The 21,258-nt window shown below is 50.3% G+C and overlaps 1 protein-coding gene across 13 annotated transcripts in view; it reads right to left on the bottom strand.

Annotated features, from left to right (window-relative positions):
• hspg2 (heparan sulfate proteoglycan 2) overlaps positions 1–21,258 on the bottom strand; it is a 78,393-nt gene that overhangs the window by 6,553 nt on the left and 50,582 nt on the right. For 4 of the 13 annotated variants that reach the window (XM_076983853.1, XM_076983860.1, XM_076983864.1 and 1 more), the window contains 36 exons: positions 21,016–21,129; positions 20,673–20,800; positions 20,349–20,435; positions 20,195–20,253; positions 19,828–19,992; positions 18,926–19,036; positions 18,108–18,208; positions 17,740–17,920; positions 14,177–14,236; positions 12,328–12,450; positions 11,689–11,841; positions 11,299–11,441; positions 11,023–11,100; positions 9,259–9,394; positions 7,535–7,686; positions 7,292–7,421; positions 6,895–7,041; positions 6,632–6,766; positions 6,351–6,532; positions 6,073–6,268; positions 5,737–5,916; positions 5,327–5,587; positions 5,015–5,177; positions 4,836–4,933; positions 4,389–4,655; positions 4,155–4,267; positions 3,848–3,995; positions 3,589–3,705; positions 3,412–3,429; positions 2,469–2,553; positions 2,208–2,352; positions 1,968–2,070; positions 1,349–1,458; positions 1,015–1,123; positions 781–879; positions 467–688 (listed from right to left, as the gene is read on the bottom strand). In XM_076983853.1, coding sequence (XP_076839968.1) covers positions 467–688; positions 781–879; positions 1,015–1,123; positions 1,349–1,458; positions 1,968–2,070; positions 2,208–2,352; positions 2,469–2,553; positions 3,412–3,429; positions 3,589–3,705; positions 3,848–3,995; positions 4,155–4,267; positions 4,389–4,655; positions 4,836–4,933; positions 5,015–5,177; positions 5,327–5,587; positions 5,737–5,916; positions 6,073–6,268; positions 6,351–6,532; positions 6,632–6,766; positions 6,895–7,041; positions 7,292–7,421; positions 7,535–7,686; positions 9,259–9,394; positions 11,023–11,100; positions 11,299–11,441; positions 11,689–11,841; positions 12,328–12,450; positions 14,177–14,236; positions 17,740–17,920; positions 18,108–18,208; positions 18,926–19,036; positions 19,828–19,992; positions 20,195–20,253; positions 20,349–20,435; positions 20,673–20,800; positions 21,016–21,129 — 4,819 coding nt within the window. The remainder of the gene's footprint in view (positions 1–466; positions 689–780; positions 880–1,014; positions 1,124–1,348; positions 1,459–1,967; positions 2,071–2,207; positions 2,353–2,468; positions 2,554–3,411; positions 3,430–3,588; positions 3,706–3,847; positions 3,996–4,154; positions 4,268–4,388; positions 4,656–4,835; positions 4,934–5,014; positions 5,178–5,326; positions 5,588–5,736; positions 5,917–6,072; positions 6,269–6,350; positions 6,533–6,631; positions 6,767–6,894; positions 7,042–7,291; positions 7,422–7,534; positions 7,687–9,258; positions 9,395–11,022; positions 11,101–11,298; positions 11,442–11,688; positions 11,842–12,327; positions 12,451–14,176; positions 14,237–17,739; positions 17,921–18,107; positions 18,209–18,925; positions 19,037–19,827; positions 19,993–20,194; positions 20,254–20,348; positions 20,436–20,672; positions 20,801–21,015; positions 21,130–21,258) is intronic. The other 9 variants (XM_076983855.1, XM_076983854.1, XM_076983856.1 and 6 more) reach the window with 9 other exon arrangements.

Here is a 21,258-nt window from a genome sequence, read left to right as displayed (position 1 = left end):
CACACACACACACACACACACGCACACACGCACACACGCACACACGCACACACGCACACACGCACACACGCACACACGCACACACACATACACACATACACACATACACACACAAACACACACACATACACAAACATACACACGCACGCACGCACGCACACACACACACACAAACGCACGCACGCACACACACACACACACACACACACACACACACACACACACACACACACACACACACACACACACACACGCAGCTGTTTCAACTCCCACAGCAAATCACCAAGCACTTTAAGAACTGGGCCAGCTGTGTTAGAGTCAACACCACCTGACTCCAGAACCCGACTCTAGAACCTGAGATGGATCTTTTTGGCTCTGGCAAAGTCAAACTGGCTCATGCTTTATACTGTAAGAGGCCAATTAATGTAAAACGTCAGCTCCGTCAACATCAGAGCTGCGGTCCAACCTGTCCCGAGCTCGAAGCGGAACTCCACGTGTCCGTCCACCATGGAGAGAGCCACAAAGTCCTCCACCTTCATCTTCTTTCCTCCGCTGAAGAACATGAGGCCGTCGGCTTCCACGGGCTTGAACTCCATCTCCACGCGCAGGTCGTTGTGGATGTTGGTGAGGGGCGGATAGGCGATGTACGACTCCACGCCGTCGAACGAGGGGGTGGTGACCAATGTGCCTGTGGGGCAGGGGGGGAGGAGGCGGGGTTAAGGAGGCGGGGTTAAGGAGGCAGGGTCAAGGAGGCGGGGTCAAGGAGGCGGGTGCGCTTACCCTGCATGCACTTGGTGCCGTACTTCCCGAGATGGCAGCGGCAGTCGTAGCCCACGCCCTCTGGACGGCTGATGCAGGTGGCGTCCGGGCCGCAGGCCTCTGCAGACGGGCAGAACCGATCAGATTAATGAATCAACAGCATCCTTGCTGCTATACGTTATGGCAATATATGATACAGGATACAACTGTATGTTCCTGCAGTGTTGTGGGTGGCACTTTGCCCGTTTGCCCCACCTGGGTGGCAGTGCAGAGCAGACTGGTGCTGACAGTTGCTCCCAGTGAAGCCCCTCTGGCAGTGGCACTTGTACAGGCTGGCCTTCGAGTCATGACACATCCCGCCGTTCTGTCCCAAGACACAGAGTCATGAATCACGGACATTCAACCACTTAAGCACAAATGCCACAAGGGGGCGCCAAACCCCAAACTGGGGCACGTCGGTAAGGTTTTGTTTAGTTTTTGACATTGCTGTTGCTGTGGTGTTCTGTATGTTTGCGGGCCAGGTGATCAAACAGGGTCTCTCGTACCTCAGAGCTGTTTGTACAGGAGTGGATCGGGTTTGGGTTCTGACCTGACACGGGTCATCCTTGCAGGTAGGGCAGTTCGTAACGCCGGTCGAAGTTTTGTCAAGGTCCTTGAATATGACTTCCTCTCCCTGGATGATGAGCTGACTAATGCAGCCTGGTGGGGGTCAAAGGGCAGCCAAGGGAGTCAGTGACATGCACAGAGTTACAAGTTTCATGGAGGTCAGAGTTCACCACACAGAGGTCAGCTTGGTTCAGGTTCTCACAGTTCCAACTGTGACAGATATGGCAAGCACGGCACTGGAGCATTGATACAAACGCTGATACTGGCAACGTTATAGGGGTGATGAGGAACAAGGCCAAACTACACATGTGAAATGAGACGTGGCTGTCTGACGTGTCTAATGTGTGTCTGATGTGTTAACTGTGTGTCTGATGGACTGATGTGTTAACTGTGTGTCTGATGGACTGATGTGTTAACTGTGTGTCTGATAGACTGATGTGTCTAATGTGTGTCTGATGTGTTAACTGTGTGTCTGATGGTCTGATGTGTTGAATGTCTAACCGTAGTGGGGGTGGGAGGTTCATTTACACAACAACAATAGTGAAAGAAACAGGCACATTCAAGATTTTTATTAAGAAACAAAATTAGGTTCAATTTCTTACCAACAAAGCCGGTTTTGAGCTCAGCGGTCTTGGCAATCCTGCTATAGTTTGGATAACCACCCACGAACAGCTCCTCATTCAGATCCAGGCCTTGGAATCTGCCCTGGACGGCAAATTGTCCACATTTAAGATAGTATCACTTGATTTGGCCATTTCCCACTCTCAGGACAGAACCAGGATGTGAGGGAGGTGTGGCCAGTGTGAGCATGGCCAGCGTGGGCGTGGCCAGCGTGGGCGTACCTGCGAGCTGCCGTTGATCGGTGCCTCCCCGTCCACGACCAGCGAGCCCTGCGTGCCGTTTCGCCACAGCTGCACGGTGTGGAACTCGCCCAGTTTGATGGCGTTGGGGTATCGGATGGTGGCCATGCCAGAGCCCACATCAAACCTTCGCCAGGGGCAAAACGGGCACATCAGGTTTGGAAACTTTGAGATTTTTGAGACTCTAGCTTGTGAATAAGTCCTGCTTTAAAATGTTTACAACCACATTCTCGTTTCACATACCTGAACTCAGGACGGCCGCCTACCAGCCCGAAGGACATGAAATCGGCCCCCATGGCCCCCTTCTGTCCGTTATAGAGGACCATCCCTGGGGGAGACACACAAGCGTTAGCGGCATGCTGAGGTCTCCTTGCTAAGCCCCGCCCTACGCCAGGGTCGGGACCAATGAGGATGAGGTTTTCTTCCAGCTGGGTGGAGCAGCGGCATGCAGAGGAGTGAGGGAGGGGGCATCTGGCCAATCAGAGCGTCTTATACTGCCAGGAGCCGCCCACATGTGCAGCATGCCAGGACACATACCAGGCCTCGGGCACGGGGGTGGGGTCGACCTGTACACTGGACCAGTGCGCAGTGCACTTGAACCTGACCTGACCTGTTGATTTCTTCCTTTTTTAATTTTAATTTATTCATCTGTCGCCCTCAGTAACGTCTCAAAAGAAGCAAAGGTAACCACGTGTACTGTGGTTGCTTAGAAGAGCCGCTTTGCGTAAAACACATTTGCCATGACGTTCTCAATAAGTGCCGGTCAGCACAGCAAGCCTCAAACAGACCTAACTAATCCACCCCAGATAAGTCACTGTGCACTTCGATGGGTGTCGGCATGACGCATGCGTTAACCTACATGTCGATGCACTGAAGCACGCAACACAGGGTCACACAGGCACACACTGACTCCATGCCTGTACAGCTCATCAGAGTCATCCTCAAAGCCCATGCTGTAGCCCCCACCCCAAGGGGAGGGGCACGCACACCGGACCTGTCCCAATCTCGCCGTCCACATGCTCCAGGCATGCGGCACTGGGATTGGGACGTGGCCGCTGATCCTAAGGGCCCCTAAGAGGGGCGGAGAGGGGAAGCCATGCATGGCCGCGAGGTGGCACACAGCACGACAACGGCATCGCGCGGCACGAGGACGTCTCTCGCCCTCCCGCTCAACGCGCTGACTCACCGGCGTACAAAATGAGACCTTCGTTGAGAAGGTGAGGGTTTTGAGGTGGATCGCAAGAATGGACGAGAGAAAAAAACAGCCGTTATCACCACACACTGTCACAAAAACACAACAATGGCCACTGCGTTTTTTAAACAAACTGAATCGTAAATGGCGTTTCTGCTGACGGACGCTTACCGTCCACGTTGTCCGGCCTGAAGGTGATCTTGATGTTGAAGGTCTTGTAGGAGTTCTTGATTGTAGACATGGTGAGGAAGGAGAGAGGCTCCTGGCTGAAATAAGGCATCACGCGCTCTGCAGGACACCGAAGACGCAGCAGGATTACAGAGCGGCACTGGGCCGGAAGCCGTCAATGAAACACGACTTCGCCACAAAGCGTTAGCGGTGGTTGCAGCCGTGGCGGAACCAGGAGACCCGGGCGTGAGGCCCGACTCACCGTGCACGACGAGCTTGGTGAAGGCCTGAACTTTGCCCTGCTTGTTAGCCGCCGTGCACACGTACGTGCCCGAGTCCTCGTGGCCGACGTCCGGCACGGTGAGCACGTGCCCCTCCTGCGTGAACTTCGGAGGAAGCTCTCCGTCCAGCTGAAACAAGAGGCTTCTTTAGTTAGTGAAAAAACGACTCCTACAGTGGGTGATGAGGATGATACATTAGTTTGATTTGAAAAGTAGAGGGATTGAGGTGAACACATGCGAGATGGGTGGTGTGGGACGGAGGTCCGGGTGGTGCAGGTGGAGGGTCACCTTTGACCATGTGATGTTGGGGACCGGGTACCCTGACGCGATGCAGGGGAAGATGGCAGTAGAGCCGACGGTCACTTCCTTCGTCTCGGGCTGAGCGACGATCTGGGGTAAAGCTTTAAAACACACCCAAGTGTCACAGAGTGAATCCCAAGAGCCGGACCAGCCGAACTGGCCCGTCCAATCACATTAAGAGCATGTGTACTGCTGTGTTGGGGCGTGTAACCTGCCGCATACACTGGACATTGAGCACTACTTGGGACTGCACCGAGCCCACGTCGTTGGTGGCCGTGCAGCGGTATTGGCCGGCGTCGGCCTCCGTCACGCCTTCGATGCGTAGCATGCCGCCCTTTACACGCACGTGATTGGGCAGCGGGCCACCCGCCTTGCTCCAGCGTACGGAGGGTTCTGGTTCGCCCACGGCGTGGCACTCGAACTCTACCGTCCCGCCCACCATGACCGTCTGCACCGACGCACGCACGTTGATAGTCACCTTGGGCAGGGCTGCGGAGCGTACGCACACACACACACACACACACACACACACACACACACACACACACACACACACACACACACACACACAGGGGCACATGCTAGTCAGAACAGGTAGGCCAAACTCTCAGGGTTGTGCGCTGGTGCTGTTCCGGTCGGGTCCGTGGTCCGGGGGTGTGCTGGACTGACCCTGGATGGTGAGCTTGGCGCTGTCCTGGGCCTGTCCGAACACGCTGCTCGCACGGCAGATGTATACACCCTCGTTACTCTTCTCAAGGTTCTCGATCCTGTAAGAAACGTCCCAGAATGTCAGTGAAATCCTGACCAATCACCAGAGGCCGGGAGGGCGGGATGCTGGATCAGCCCACCTCAGTACGCCGTCTTTGATGTGGTGATTGGGCGGAAGGGCCCCTCCCTCCCTCAGCCACTCCAGCGTGACCTCGGCGCCCCCGCTGGCCGAGCATGTGAACTCCACCGCGCTGCCCACGGCCCTCACCTCCACCTGGGGGGCCACGCGCACCGACAGAGGTGCTGCACAAGAAACACAGGCACCTTTACTGTGGGTCCTCCACCGCATTACACCACCACCCCCATCCTCACACCCCACCCTTCCTGAGATGATCAGAGTCCTCAGATACAGAGTGCACACTACAGCCAATCGAGCGGCCCGGTCCACTCACATCTGACGTTCACTTTGACCCGCGCCTCACTGCGTCCCACTTTGTTGCTGGCCACGCACACGTAGGTGCCGGCGTCATGGGGCGTGGCCAGGTTGATCTGCAGGTCCGCCCCCTGCTGCTCAGCCGTGGCGGGCAGGGCTCCGCCCTCCTTACTCCACTGGAAGCGTAACGGGGGGGTTCCGTGTGCCAGGCACTGCAGGCGGACCACCTCGCCCTCGCGTACGGCCACGTCGTCGGGCAGCACCGTGGTGTACGGCGGCGCTGAAACACACGGCAGGTTACGGATATGACGGCGGAGGCCTGCCAGGTGTCCACGTGGACCTAGAACGCTCATTTCCCCTATGAAACGGCGCCCAACCTGTGAACTACGTGTGAAGTGCACAGAGATGGGACAGCTGTGCTGGACTCACTCTCCACGTCGAGCATGATGGTGACCTCGCTGGTGCCCAGGGGGTTGGTGGCGTTGCAGATGTACTGACCCGAGTCCTGTCTGCCCACGCTGGTAAGCACCAGGTTGTTGTTGACTATCTTGTGCCTCCAGGGTAGAGGAGCTCGGAGCTTCGACCAGGTAATGGTGGGCTTTGGGAACCCTAGTAACAAGAGGAGGTGCAAAGCACATTCCCTTCAGTCTTATAAGCTTGCCACGTTTTTGTATTACCATAGAGACTGTTGCTATTGATACGATGAATATACGGTGGATTAGCCAGCGAAATCACGCAATTCGGAATCAGATTCCGAATCCGTACCATGGGCGTCGCAGTGCAGGGTGGTGGTGGCCCCTTCTACCACCACCATCATGGGCTCCTGTACGGAGGCGAGGGGCACGGTGGGCAGCTGTGGGCCTCCCTCCACCACCACCTCCACCCGCGTCTCCGTTTTGCCCTGGCTGTTCAGCGCCGTGCAAACGTACGTGCCGCCGTCCTCGGGCCTCGCCACCAGGATCTGACGGAGGGGTGTTAGGAAGAGCGGCGTTAAAAGTGCAAACCGCCACACGCGTCGGTGGGCCCGGCGGACAGCTACAGACCTGCAGGACGGCGTTGGAGTCAGCAGGCACCGGGCTGGTCAGCATGGTCTTGCGGGTGTTGTCCAGTCTGTGCCAGGTGACGGAGGGCCGCGGTTCACCACCCGCCTGGCACTCCAGGTTGATGGGGTCGCCCACTTTCACGTGCACTGGACCTGCAGGGGTCACCGTGGCCCTGGGGGACTCTAAGGGGGAACAGACCACAGAGGGTGACGTGAGCCTTCGTCCTGGTGCCGAGAAAAAGCCGAGCTCACGGTGTCCTGCTGGAAGGGATGATCTCACACCTCTGACGATCAGAGACACGATGCTGTGGGTGATTCCAAACGGGTTGCTGGCCACACAGCGGTACGTGCCCTGGTTCCTCGCCTGTGCGTTGACGATGGTGATCACAGAGGCATCTGGACCAATCTTCACGTTATCTAACGACACATTATGACATCTCAAATTATTCAAAGCGTTCAGAATACAACAAACAAACCGTAACTCACGACCGCATCTGAAAGGCTGCATGCGTTGGGAGCGTTCTGGGCTCCGGGGCGGGGCGAACCTGGCAGGGCTTGGCCGGTGGAGAGCTTCCACTCCAGACGAACGGGCTGAGCTCCGCTGTGGACACGGCAGCGGAAGCTGGCGGTCTCGCCCTGCCTCACGGCCGCACTGTGGGGCTCGATGGAGATGATGGGGCTCTGGAGACCTTCTCCAGGGGGCCAGAGCACATCGATCAGCACAGGGCTCATCACAACACGTGAGAACTACAACACTCATCACACTGGCCAATCAGTGGCATCGGATTTTGAGGTAAAAGGGATGGGGTATAAGCTTGAACACAGTTGCCTCTCACTAAAACCTGGGTTCTCAGTGCATTTGGGTAACTGCTTTCCTCCGACAGACGCATACACACTTTGTTGCTGGAGTCGTGGAGCTCCGGTACGGAGGAGGAAACTTACGGGAGGACTCGGAGGTGACGGAGACGGACACGGAGGCCTGCCGGACATGAGGACCTCCAACCACCCTGCAGACGTATTCTCCAGAATCATCCTGGGACGCTCGCAGAATACGCAGCTGTGTTCCGAAAACCTACACACACACACACACACACACACACAGATAATCTTTAACCTCCAGTGTGACTTAAATTAGGATGCAGCACAACAGAGCGAAGCAAATAGTGGCGCGGGTGGAGAACGGGCCTGGTGGTTGGAGGAGAGGTAGCCATTGGCTCTGCTCCACGTGACAGAAGGCGGAGGATCTCCCGGGACGACGCAGTTCAGGTCCAACGTCTCTCCCTCCACCACCGAAGCGATAGAAGGCTGGATGGTGACTGCACTGGAGACCGTCTCTCCTAAGTACGACATTTCACATTAATCAGTAATACATTTCCCAGAACACCGCAGTTGTACAGCTGTAAGATCTGAAACTACACGTTTGCAGTCTTGTTATGGCATTCCTAACTGTCCTGCAGCATTGCAGAGCGTATACATTATAACAAGAAAGCCAGCAGTCTCAACAAAATTTAATGTATAAACCAATTAGACTGCCCAGAGTGCTTAGGTATGCTGACTAATATGTTTTTACTGCCGAAGACCAAAGCTTTTCTTTTGCTCTGAATTCCACAGAGCTCACGCCAAAGGCAATCTCGGTGTAACTGCCAACAGACGTAGTACAATTCTAGTTAAGGACCTTTCAGCTGGACATGCTCGTCGTAATCTTGACCATGTGTGCTATAATTATGTTGCCGAGTACGTGTGTGGAGACTTTATCTACAGCCTACATATGTTTCCTGGTGTTTTTCATTTTCCCATTACTTGCCCTGTAACAAGAGGAGGAATCAACTTTCAAAATAATAAACATAACAATACATCAATACATCTGTGACACATTCATGACAGACATGAAGCAGGATTCAGGCACAGGGTTACTCTAATGAGGAGCACGATGGAGACCCAGGCTACAGAGGGCAGTAATACACATACATCCTGAGGGACTAGGCCATACTCAGAGTGGATAAAGAACGAGACTAATATGATATACTTATGATGAGCACAAGAGGAATAATGGCTTCTTAAGCTAACGGAGTTCATTGGCAATACTTGGCACTGGTGCAGGTTTCCTGAGTGCATGTAGTGTGTGAGTGATGAGAAACAGGTGAGGTCCAGTGGACAATCAGTATTCTGGTGAGAGCGACCTCTAGTGGTTGAGTATGCATGCAGCAGTGTTCACGCTGATAACATTCATAAGAGTCAATACCCACAGGTCAAAGTCGACGTGTAGCTCCTAATCTGAATATCACTCTCATAACAACCAAAAAAAAAAAAGCTACTTGGACCTGTGTAACTCTGTTATCTAAAATATTTCAAATATATTTCAGCATGACATGCATTAATAATGTAGTTATTTTTGAGTTAATACACTCCATTCCATCCATCCATTTACATCGGCTTATCCGGATCGGGTTCACGGGGCAGTAACCTAAGCAAAGAGGCCCAGGTTTCCCTCCCCAGCCACCTCTTCTAGCTCTTCTGGGGGGATACCACGGCACTCCCAGGACAGCCGAGAGATATAATCTCTCCAACGTGTCCTGGGTCTTGCCCGGGGTCTCCTCCCAGTTGGACATGCCACTACCTCACCAGGGAGGCACCCAGGGGGCATCTGGACCAGATGCCCGAACCACCTCAACTGGGTCCTCCCAACATGAATGAGCAGTAGATCTACTCCAAGTCCCCCCCCCCCCCCCCGGATGACCGGGTCAACGTAGACTGACCAGTAAATCAAAAACTTTCCCATTTAGTCCTATTTAGATATTCTACTCATAAAAGTATCTTCGCAAGTCATATGCAGTAGCGTTTTTAATGTTCACCTGTGTTTGAGCTCTGGCTAAACACTGTGGGGTGTGTGGGCGTGGCACACGGTTTACCTTTGTTCACTACGACCTCGATGCGTGCCTCTGAGGAGCCCACCGCGTTGGTGCCCACACACAGGTACGTACCCGCGTCCGACGCCCGGATGTTGGGGATGAGCAGCGTGCCAAAATCCGTGCGTTCCACGCGTGCCTGAGCGGGGAAACCGGCAGAAGGTTAAGCGTTTCAGACCTGGCGCTGACCGCATCTGTCCACGCAGAACGAATGACATCACGTCAGAGGGTCAGCTGGCGTGTCGGGTCTTACCTCGCTTCACCTGGGGATACGTGCACTCACACGAGAGCTTGTGATCATGGTGCACTGATTAGCGTGGCTGTGAAATTTTGCTGTGGTTTTGCAGATTTTTTTTTATTTGCGCTGTGCTGCTAAGCTCCCATGTACCATTTAGGACATGAATGATTAACACCGCCGACTGCTGTTAACAGTAGCACCAGGCTGATTAGGTCATTATAAAGAAATGTTATAGCGTGATGTGGTTAGAGCCATTCTGACTACCCTGCCTCTCACTACACTACATACTTCTTATAAAGACATCCCATGTTCATCTGGTATTTGACTTTTCAGTGTCTGAATTTGAATACTGGGTTTACTGCTACAGCAACCAGAGGAGGTACTACACCAAATGTCACAACCACTCTCATTATAAGTGACAGTAAATAGCAGAAAACAGCTAAAAGAACGATACTGAGATATCATTGAACTAGAGGATGAAGGGGGCTGATCCTGTCTTCGAAAGCGGGGTGGAGTAAAGGGGCGGAGTCTGTCTGTGTAGGCAGGTGAAGTAAAGGGGGCGGAGTCTGTCTGTGTAGGCAGGTGAAGTAAAGGGGGCGGAGTCTGTCTGTGTAGGCAGGTGGAGTAAAGGGGGCGGAGTCTGTCTGTGTAGGCAGGTGAAGTAAAGGGGGCGGAGTCTGTCTGTGTAGGCAGGTGAAGTAAAGGGGGCGGAGTCTGTCTGTGTAGGCAGGTGAAGTAAAGGGGGCGGAGTCTGTCTGTGTAGGCAGGTGAAGTAAAGGAGGCGGAGTCTGTCTGTGTAGGCAGGTGAAGTAAAGGGGGCGGAGTCTGTGTGTAGGCAGGTGAAGTAAAGGAGTCTGTCTGCAGACTGCAAATTCACTCTCCACAAGATGCTGTCCTGGTGCGAGGGTGGAGTTGGGGGGTGGAGGTGGGGGGGGGGGGGGGTTGGATAGGGGTGCAGATTGGAATCCAGGGGACAAAGCTGCTTAGCCAGACGCGCTGGAGTGTGATTTGAGCTCGTCTGGGCCGCAACGTGGAGCGGGTCCGGCTGAATGAGTGTCTGAGCCCACTCTCGCGCCTCTGACACCACTCGATCGCTACAGCACACAGAATTTCTGCGTGGCCGCACACCAGAGCAGCGTGCACCCTGGGAAAAGCCCTGCGGCAGGGTTGGGGCCGGATAAATGAACCCACAAAGAAACAAAGCTAAGCGCTCCTGCAGGACGGAGGGGAGTGAGACTAGCAGTTCCACCGTACGCACCAGTAACCCTCCATATCTGCTACAGTACAGTTAGCATGAGCTCTAACCCCCGCTAGAACTGTTTCCATAAATCCCTCTGGAATGATCAGAACCCAAATTCACCTGTGCATTAATGATTAATTGGTGGCGAATTAAAATAGACATGTTGTTTTTTTTTTTTTTTTTTTAAACATGCACTTAGTTGACAGCGTGTTGGGTGAGCGATGTGAGACACATGGAATAGGGGGTGTGTGGGAAGGGCTAGAGACAGACACCAGACAGACAGACAGACCTGCAACTCTTCAATGCGCCTCTGTAGCACATCGAGACTGTTCGACTTATACTGATGGAAACCGTGAGAGGGAATGGCCTGAACAAAACGTCAAAAGACACAAGGTGGACCAAAAAAAAAAAAAAAAATCCCAAACAAACAAAGAAAACACAAACAGAACAAAGAAGGAAAGAGATGAAACGGTCAAAACAGAACAGCTCCAATGGATCAATCCGCCAAACCAACACGATGCATACGTGAGAAGAGGAAAATGCCTCAAGTAGTTCCGTTTCTCACCTGTGGGGGCAGTGTCCCGCCTCTCTTCTTCCAGGTGAGTCCTGGACTGGGCGTACCTCCAGCCCTGCAGTACAACCTCAGCGTCTCGCCCTCGTGGGTCTCCACCCGCTGGGGACTCACTTGGACGTGGGGAAGACTGGCGCCTGCAACATCACGGCCAGTCACAGGTGACGCTGGAAGCCCCTCTGGGTAATTTTACGTTACAGCACCCCTCTCTTGTTGTGCACCATTACGCGTTTCTTATCTTGTAAGAAAAATCTCTTATATAAGAATATTTGTAAACGTTTTACAGTTACCCAGCATGCTACACAGTAGTTACGCTGTAACAGTACCGCTGTACCACTGTGTTGTTGGGTGTGTGTGTGTGTGTGTGTGTGTGTGTGGACGTACTGTGCACATAGAGGACAGCCTGAACTGTGTGTTCGCCGTGTGTGTTTAAGGCCCGGCACATGTACTGGCCCTCGTCGGCGCGGTCCACCACGGGGAAGGTGAGAACGCCACCCCGAACGACGGCACTGCTACTGATGCGCCTCCCCGGGCCTACTGGGAGATTGAGTTCAACTCACGTTAACCCTTTACTCCGTGACCTCAACATAAATCAAAAAGATATCCAACACAACTGTCAAGGGGTTTTCTTATCAATTTACCCACGTCTCAGTCTCATTTAGAGATCATTCCCAGTGTAGTAGGCAGCTCTGTGATTAACAGCTTGACCAGTAGTGAAAATTACGTGCTTTTAAGCGCACCCTACGCACCTTCATGGGTACTGAACTCACAGAACCTGAATGGTGGCTAAAGAAGTTGGACTGGTCTTAGCCCGAGCCCATGAGCATGCTAATAGCTAATAGTGTAGAATTGTGATGTGGTTTTGTTATAGCAAGTTGAATGAATAATACTATATAGAGAGCTATATTTTAAAAATAATACTATATAGAGAGCTATATTTTAAAAGCAAAAACAGAGAATTGTGGGTTAAATGTGAGGTTGTAGTGTAGTGTCTTGTGCAGCAGGTTCCCGTGCGAACCTCACCTGTCCACTCCACGGCAGGTGCAGGGTTGCCAGTGGCTGTGCAGCGGAACTCGGCGCGCTGACCCTGCTGGACGGTCAGCACCGGCGGCTGGACGGTTGCCACGGGCTGAGCACCCTGGGCAGCTGTGTTGGGGGCACAGAGCGGTTAATCACACCCCTCCGCTCGCCCCAACTACCCCCCACCACCCCCCCAGCCTGCCCCCGACACCCTCTTCCTGTTTAGTTCTGAATGGGTCACTTACCTGCAGGTCAACTTCAGGAGTAGTAAACTGATTTCGGTTGGAGGAGGGGCTTAAAAATCAGGGTGTCAAAACAGGGCAAACTCGGGCCATATAGTTTGACTCCCCAGGACGGGCCTGTTCTGTTCACATTGGCCCCATTTCGTAGCATAATCCCAGACGGCGGGTGTGGCTGTTGCCACCGTGTGGGCACCCAGTGGGCCAAGGGAACACGACCCTGATAGGAAGTGACATTCGGGAGCTTGTGAGGGCACAAGCCGTCCATGCCAGCTTGGCTGGGCATAAAGGCTCTGGGCGCCATCTGCTGGCAATCTGATGAACGGGCAGTATGAAACAATGGGCCTTTTCAGTGGGCGGGGAGGGGGCGGGGCCACACACACAGTGCCCTATGACAATGTAGGACCGGTGAAAGACACAGTGACACACACAGCGGCTACAGGCCTCTCGCTGTTTAGACACACAGTAACGATTGTGGCATCGCTCTGATCTACACAGGTCATTTCATCTTACCCTTACAGTGTGGATTCCAGCGGTGACAATATGTGATTACGACGATTTTACTACACACTACCCAGGGTGATACAGCCAGGCGTGCTGGGAACATGCTCATAAAGTCTCAGATCGGGATCATTTCAACACAGCATGATGTTTGAAGCCCAGCGGTCTCCACTGATGGTTTTTGTACAGTCCTGCATGCCTGTAGCAGAGCAGGTGTGCGGCCCATGAGGTACTCCTCTCTGTTCTCGCCGACGGACACAGAGTGCAGGTGTGCTGAACAAGCCACACAGAGCCTGCTGTCACCTGTTGTTCGTCTACCATGTTTCACTGTATGTGCACAGCTGCTGGGTGAGAGTGTGTTCTCCCAGCACAGAGGCTGTGTTCAAAAACACGAGCTGCTGGGTTGTGCGATTGTGTTGTGGAGCCTTAGCCCATAATGCAGTGGGGCACATTAAAGCACGCTGTGCGCAGCTTTGATGCCTTTCAAAGTCCTGAACGACTTTGGGAATTTTTGGTACCTAGGAAACTGTTTATGTATTATGTCTTCCAAAGTGTGAAAATATTGACTATTAACAGAAGGCAAAAGTGATGGATTATTGAATTCCGTCTCATGGCATGAAATGTTGGTTTAAGTCAGAACACTCTGTGGCATCAACAGAGAGGAGTTTCTCATGTGTGCAAGCACACGTATGTCCTGCACCAATGGAGCGATTATAAGCTTAGTCAGGTCAAGTAATAATCACGTGTGCAAGTCAACAACTCTCCTTCTATTAGCTCTCTGATGGAGGTGATCAGAAAAGCTTAGACACCTATGTTGGGAAATGATCAAAGTAGCCCAAATCAGCTTTACGTGCTGTAGTATTCTGAAATAATGCAGTTGAAATGAAACTTTAGTGCTGAATGGATCATTGTCGGTTTTGACTTTCCAGGAACATTACTCGAGCTGACATATACATGCTGAGGATGATAACATGCGGAACAGTGAGCGCTAAAGGGAGAGAGAGTGTAAGAGAGAGAGAGTGAGAGAGAGAGAAAGAGAGAGTGAGAGAGAGAAAGAGAGATAGAGAGAGATCCTGCCACTTGGCAGGAGAGAAATCGCTATGTGGACTTACGCGGTCTATGTCCTTCAAACATTTCATAGGCTGTGTAAAACATCTCAGGCTTAGATCCCTCTGTGAACGAGGGACAGGTAAACACGGACAGGTGAGTCTCATGAGCAGGTAAACACGGACAGGTGAGTCTCATGAGCAGGTAAACACGGACAGGTGAGTCTCATGAGCAGGTAAACACGGACAGGTGAGTCTCATGAGCAGGTAAACACGGACAGGTGATTCTCATGAGCAGGTAAACACAGACAGGTGATTCTCATGAGCAGGTAAACACGGACAGGTGAGGCTCATGAGCAGGTAAACACGGACAGGTGAGTCTCATGAGCAGGTAAACACGGACAGGTGAATCTCATGAGCAGGTAAACACAGACAGGTGAGTCTCATGAGCAGGTAAACACAGACAGGTGAGTCTCATGAGCAGGTAAACACAGACAGGTGAGTCTCATGAGCAGGTAAACACGGACAGGTGAATCTCATGAGCAGGTAAACACAGACAGGTGAGGCTCATGAGCAGGTAAACACAGACAGGTGAGTCTCATGAGCAGGTAAACATGGACAGTTGAGTCTCATGAGCAGGTAAACACGGACAGGTGAATCTCATGAGCAGGTAAACACAGACAGTTGAGTCTCATGAGCAGGTAAACACAGACAGTTGAGTCTCATGAGCAGGTAAACACAGACAGTTGAGTCTCATGAGCAGGTAAACACGGACAGGTGAGTCTCATGAGCAGGTAAACACGGACAGGTGAATCTCATGAGCAGGTAAACACAGACAGGTGAGTCTCATGAGCAGGTAAACACAGACAGGTGATTCTCATGAGCAGGTAAACACGGACAGGTGAATCTCATGAGCAGGTAAACACAGACAGGTGAGTCTCATGAGCAGGTAAACACAGACAGGTGTCCCTTTGGTGTTCCTTTGGTGTTCCTGTGAAGCTGTCAGATGCCCCCACACACTGCACACCACCTCCCAGGGTCTGCAGGCCGGGCGGGGCAGTTCACCAGCACACGCCTCTCGTGCGTTACATTTTCATTTTTCAAATTATTTGGAAGTTTGTAAATCAAGTCATTTTGCTTTCAGTCATTATTAAACCGATCAGGAAATGATGCTGATAACTACAACAGTAACAATGATCGCTTAACGGCATTTGAGGCTGGTGATCGGGATACAGCAGGCAGCACCTGAGGAGATTACTGAATTATACGAGCTAAGTCCACTTGGACATGCTGATGCTGGTACAACATAAGATGCACCATGGTTTCCCCTGGGTCCTGTGAGCAAGAGAACCGTCCTGTTCACACTAAAACAGTCCAAAATGCACAGTGAGAGAACACGTACTAGACACGCAAGGGAAACAAAGAAGTAGAACACACCAGAGTCGTCATGGGAACATGCGTGTTAGTACCAAAGGCATGATAATGAGGGCGTCTGGACACACACCGTTCCGATTGTGTGTGTCTTAATACAGCTTGTGATTGATCCTGGTCCATTAGGCACAAATCCATTACGCAAAGGGTTCAGTCTAGTATTTGTTTAATCAAGCCTGCCCACGTGGTTTTTAGGAATATTTTACATTCATTTCACAGTTTAGATAAATAAAAGGCACATGAACACTAGTCAACATTTTTTACCCCCAAGATACAGTAGTGCCATGGTAACATTTTCATACAAAATTAAATAACATTTATTCCAGGTTAATGCTCATTAGACGATAATTGCTTGGCAGAAAACGAAGCACCATTTGCTGAATTAGAGTAAAACATCAACCAAACAGGTAAAAACTCAAGTAAAATGTGGTTTAAGAAACTGTGTTTTCATTGCTGAATAAAAATTTAATAAAAAAAGAACACATTTCAAATCAAAGTATGAAACATAAATATGGCATGAACTCCAGACTATGACTGAATGGTTTTCAATGACATTACAGACAGTGGCAAAAAAGAACAATCGATATAAAAGATTCACCTCACGAATGCACAAGTACACAACATTCATGTGAGAAATACTAGATGTTCAATTCTCCTCCACGTCAATAACTGGCCAGAGTTAAATAATTATCATAAAAGAAGTGATTTACTAAAGTCAACTCACAAAAAATAAGTCTGAAGTCAAAAGAAAGTTCTTAAAAAGAAAAGTTACTGTATAAACATTTTTTCACTGCTCAAATAACATTTGGTTAAATACTGGAACTCCCCCAGTATGAGATGACAGTCTTTTTATGTAAAAGACTAATTAACAACACTCTACTGCATGAGACGTAGCACCATTTAAATGAAAACAAAACAACTGTCATTTGTACAAAACATGAGTAGCAATCACACAGCTCTGATGGCGTGGAGTGAGAAACACAGTCTTCCTGGCCAACGAGTTCCAGTAGTGTTACTACTGCATCATGTGACCTCATCAACCCCTGACCTCATCAACCCCTGACCTCATCAGTCTCCTCAAGACACTGGAGCTCAGTCCCCTCAGAAAATCCCATTAGAAACATAAGCCAGTGGGAATATCACCACAACATATACATGAAACACCACCAGCACCACCACCACCATCACCACTACAGAACCATAGAAGTAGCAGCAGCAAGGAACCCAACACCAAGTGTTACAGCACCAGCGATCGTCAAATGTATAAGGGAATCCTGTGTTCCTAAATACTTACAGACCACATAAAGACACCCCAAGATTGGACTCTAATAACAATAATAATAACAGTAACCATACTTGTGAAAAGCACATTTCAAACTATGAAACATCTATTGCTCACTTTTCCTTAAATGTTCGAATACAGGTATTTATCACAGACCCTACAGTAACTGCCTGTCAGTTCTTGGCCAGCATATGGAGAGATAACATTTGATTTAAACAGCGAACACGAAAAATCTGTTTATAAAACACTGGAATCTTTGCGATAAAATCCACAGTGCCAGGTCTGTGATTCTGTTATTCATCAAAAAGGGGGGGAATTCAAAAGAGGGATTTCTACAGATCTGATTGTCTGGCTTTTAAAAAACATGGCAAGCTGCTATGATTTCATATTCCTTCATTATTTAAAAGCCTGCCAAGGTCTCCATAGTTAACATGACAGACAAAATGATACAAATGATTGCTCTAATTCATTGCTTTAATTGATCTTAGGAGTTAAGTTGACAACTCATATAGTTGAAATGTTTAATTAAACTCATTTCCTAAATTATTGCTTAACTGGTTTGTTTCTTCATAAATGACCCCCATTTAAGTAAATCATTCACAAGCTGTATATTTCAGTTAGAGTAAAGCACTGACACAGGTCGTGTTAGAAAGCTGAACTGGACAGACTAGTAAGAGAAAACACAGAAGAGCTCATAACAAGAGAGCAAAGACCATCAGGAACATGCATCATTATGATGGCATCTCAAAAGCGTTAATTTGTGCTAAAGAGCAAACCATCAACCCAGGACCCGGGAGAGGACAGCAAAGGACATGCGTTGGTCAAGGAGAATGGGATTAGAGGACAAGAAATGGACAGATCGCACTTGAGGGCTCTCAGAGGATGATGGGTAAAAGAGGCGTGGCCAGTCACCAACCTGGGACATAGAGTATGGCGGTGCCCTCGTCCATGGCGAGCATGTTGGAGCCGGTGCAGACGTAGACACCGGCGTCTTCAGGCTGGACGTTCTGGATGGTCAGGATGCCGTTGAAGTCCATGGCGCGGTTGGGCAGCTTCCCGTTGCCTTGACGAGTCCACACCAGGGTGTACGCGGGCAGCTGCGTGACGACCGTAACAGTCATCAGTACAATCAACGACACGTCCAGCTTCGTTGGTGTCTTATATGAGGCACAACTACTCTGGGTGCAGCCATAAATGACCACAAAGAAAAGTCCCTATAAATGCATGCCGAGAATCGCCAGACAGCCGGTTTTCGACATAGGTGGGGTTCAACGCCGTTCTTACTTGGCTCTTGGCGGTGCAGATGAAGTTCACTGTAGCTCCAACGTTAACACTGCGGGCCTTGGGCTCCTCTATGAACACCTCAATGGGCTTGGAGGGTGAGGCTGGGGAGTGTGAGGGGTGGAGGCGTAAGGGTGGAGGAGGGGGGGGGGGGGTGTGCCACGGAGAGCAAGACATTTAATTATTAATTTACAATGATACTGCAATGATACTGTACCATATGACATAATCCACTAAGAACTAGAATTTGGGATTACATAAATTGAATCAAATTTTTTTTTTTTCATTTTTGCTCGAATACTTTAAAGTGGTTTAAACAGGCAAGATGTTTTACCTATAATAATAGCCTAGTAACTTATAAATTGAAAGAAACTAAAGAAACAAAAACTAGTTTAAAGGATGGACAAATCACACATTTTTATTCTGGATTTTAAAATATTTTAAGGCTTTGCAGTCAATGAGTAATGTTAAAATAAGCCAATGTAAATTGAATAAGCCTGGAGTAATATGCTCTGATATTTTGCCCCTGATAATGACGTAGGCCATGTTTTGAGCTACCTGAACTTAAAGAGACAGTGGTTATGAAATGCATGCACAGGCTTTTCAGCATTATGCAGGATGAGCATCATTAGTCCAATTTGCCTTAAAGTCCTCAGATAAGAACATGCTCTTTCAGAGTTACTTGTGTGGCTTAAATGAATAAATAAGCAGGTCAAAGGTTATAACCTTAACTGTAAATTTTGGTTGCACCAAAGATGCTTAATGAAAAACCATTAAGGTTAAAGAGAAAACAACGGTCGGCCCCATGTCGGCCCCCTCACGTGTTATGATGATTTCAGCTCGGCTCCGGTTGGTGTGCAGGTGGTTCCGGCAGGTGCAGGTGTAGACGCCAGCATCGTTCAGATGCACGCTGGGGAAGTGGAGCTCCTCCCCTGTAGGCAGGACAGGGGTTTTAGCGGGGTGAATCCCAGCAGCCCCGGCACACAGAGCCACGGCAATATGACCATCAGACCAGCCAGATACCCACCACGCACTGAAGAGAGAACGGGAACGCTCTAATGTGCATAGGTGCACTATGGAAATTATCTCGAATTATCTGTATTATGAAAATCTCACGCTCTGGCTGTACAAGAGCCACTGATCTAGTCTTCATAAGGGAGAACTCACTGATATGTTAAAACTGACCTTCATCACTCTAATGCAAGGCACGAAAGGCTGACAGACTCTGACAGAAGCAGCACCCACCAATGTAAATGAATCGCATGTCTTTGTGGTCAGTTGGTTAAGTATTCTTTCTCTGTTGCCCGAATGGCGACAGCCCTCGTGTCAAGACCCTTAAAATTTCATGTCTGAAGTTCCTTATTGGAGATGATTAATGCTGAATAAATGCATTCTCCCTAGTTGTGAGCACTAAAACTTTGCTAAGACTTTGCGTGTTTCTTGATCAAGACGTAAGGAGAAAAGTAATGATTACTATCTATGTACAAAATCCGCTCCATAGGTCTTGTATGTGTGTATTGTGCTTTTTGTGAAAAATGTTTTAGGTGAGTTTTACACCCTGAATAAACTAAATAAACTATTTCCTCATCATATCTGTCTCACTTCTATAACAATACTACTGCCATACTAGTCCTGCAAAGTGCATAGTGAACCAACACTACAAGTATATACACTAGCAATAATTCATTATTATTAATTTCTAAATCATTTCACCATGCCGTACCGTGTCTGCGTTTTTCAGCCAAGCTGGAGACGGGTCGCCCGTCGTCTCGTGTCCAGAAGAAGTAGTGAGGTGTCATTCCCGACACTTGGCAACGGAGAGTGACTGGACTGCCCGGGGACGCCAGCACTCTCTCGGGGTGAACCTTCACCACCAGAGAGGCAGCAGCTGGTACCAAACACCCAACACACCACCCCGTTACACACACACACACACGCTTACCGCACACACACTCATGGGACATGATAAAGTTACCGCCCGAGCTACCTGCTAGCAAACAAGGACCTGAACTTAATGTCCACATCCATCTTTAAATCTTACTCAGCAATTTAGGACCTTTCATACCTAAAGAGAAGCGTTTTGGTCTCACCATTGTACGGTTGGCATTTGATCCTCTGTTGTGGATTTCCAACATATCCAGGTGCACATCTGTTAAAAGAGCAACACAATCTGGTTGGGCGGCCTGTTCTGACCCAAACAAGAAGACAGTAGCTGCTCAGAGGAGACTGTGAGGACAAACTCACCGCTCGCAGTACTTGCCGCTATAGCCCGGCTGACAGGCCGTGCACTGGTAGTCCCCATTGCCCAGACTCTCACACGTGGGGGAGAACCTAGCACACACACTCCAGTGAGACTGCATGTTGCATGGACATTCAGCACAGCACTGGGATTTATTAAATAGGATCTACAGGTCTGAAGCTCTAATTATGAAACGCATGAGTAGTGCTACTCTGGGTGTAGTACTCCACCACAACCTCACCATGACCCCACCCCTTAACCTTCGCCTGTGTAGGCCTATGTGCCTGTGTGTGTGTGCATATGTACGTGTGTCTATTTCTGAGACTAACTGGTTCTCCGGGTCCGTGTGGGGGCAGGCACAGGGCTGGCAGTCCTCTGGGGTTCCCGCTGTGGCGTCTCCGAAGAAGCCGGAGGTGCACTGTTCACACTGCTCCCCCATGGTGTTGTGTCTGCAACTCTGTCAGTGACGGGACAGAACAGACCTCAGTAGAGCTTTAGCTAACGTAGCCTGTCGTTAGCACCTTATTAACCCACTGCTATATGCTCTGAACTGCCGCATTCATAGTCCTCATTCCTGAAATAACAATTCCAGTCAGGCCACTCACACAACGCTCCTCGGAGCAGTTCCTAAAGATAATTAGAAAACGACTGTGAGGCGTGGGTGCAGCGTACCAGACAGATGCCCGTCTCTGCATGGCAGGAGTCCGAGTGGCCGTTACACTCGCACAGCTCACAGTGACCGAGGTACAGACCTCCACCTGTACGGGTGTAACCTGGAGCGCAGTCCTGAAACACCAAGCAGAGGGACGCACAGCCCCGACTTTTACAAGATCACAATCGCTGGTTTCGTCCTAACTCGCCTCCACCTCGGTAATGCACGAATGCCATCACCACCTTTACTGTTGTCCAATGTCA

Source organism: Brachyhypopomus gauderio, chromosome 21 (assembly GCF_052324685.1).
Source record: "Brachyhypopomus gauderio isolate BG-103 chromosome 21, BGAUD_0.2, whole genome shotgun sequence".
NCBI lineage: Eukaryota > Metazoa > Chordata > Actinopteri > Gymnotiformes > Hypopomidae > Brachyhypopomus > Brachyhypopomus gauderio.
This window is presented reverse-complemented; position numbering and strand designations above follow the sequence as displayed.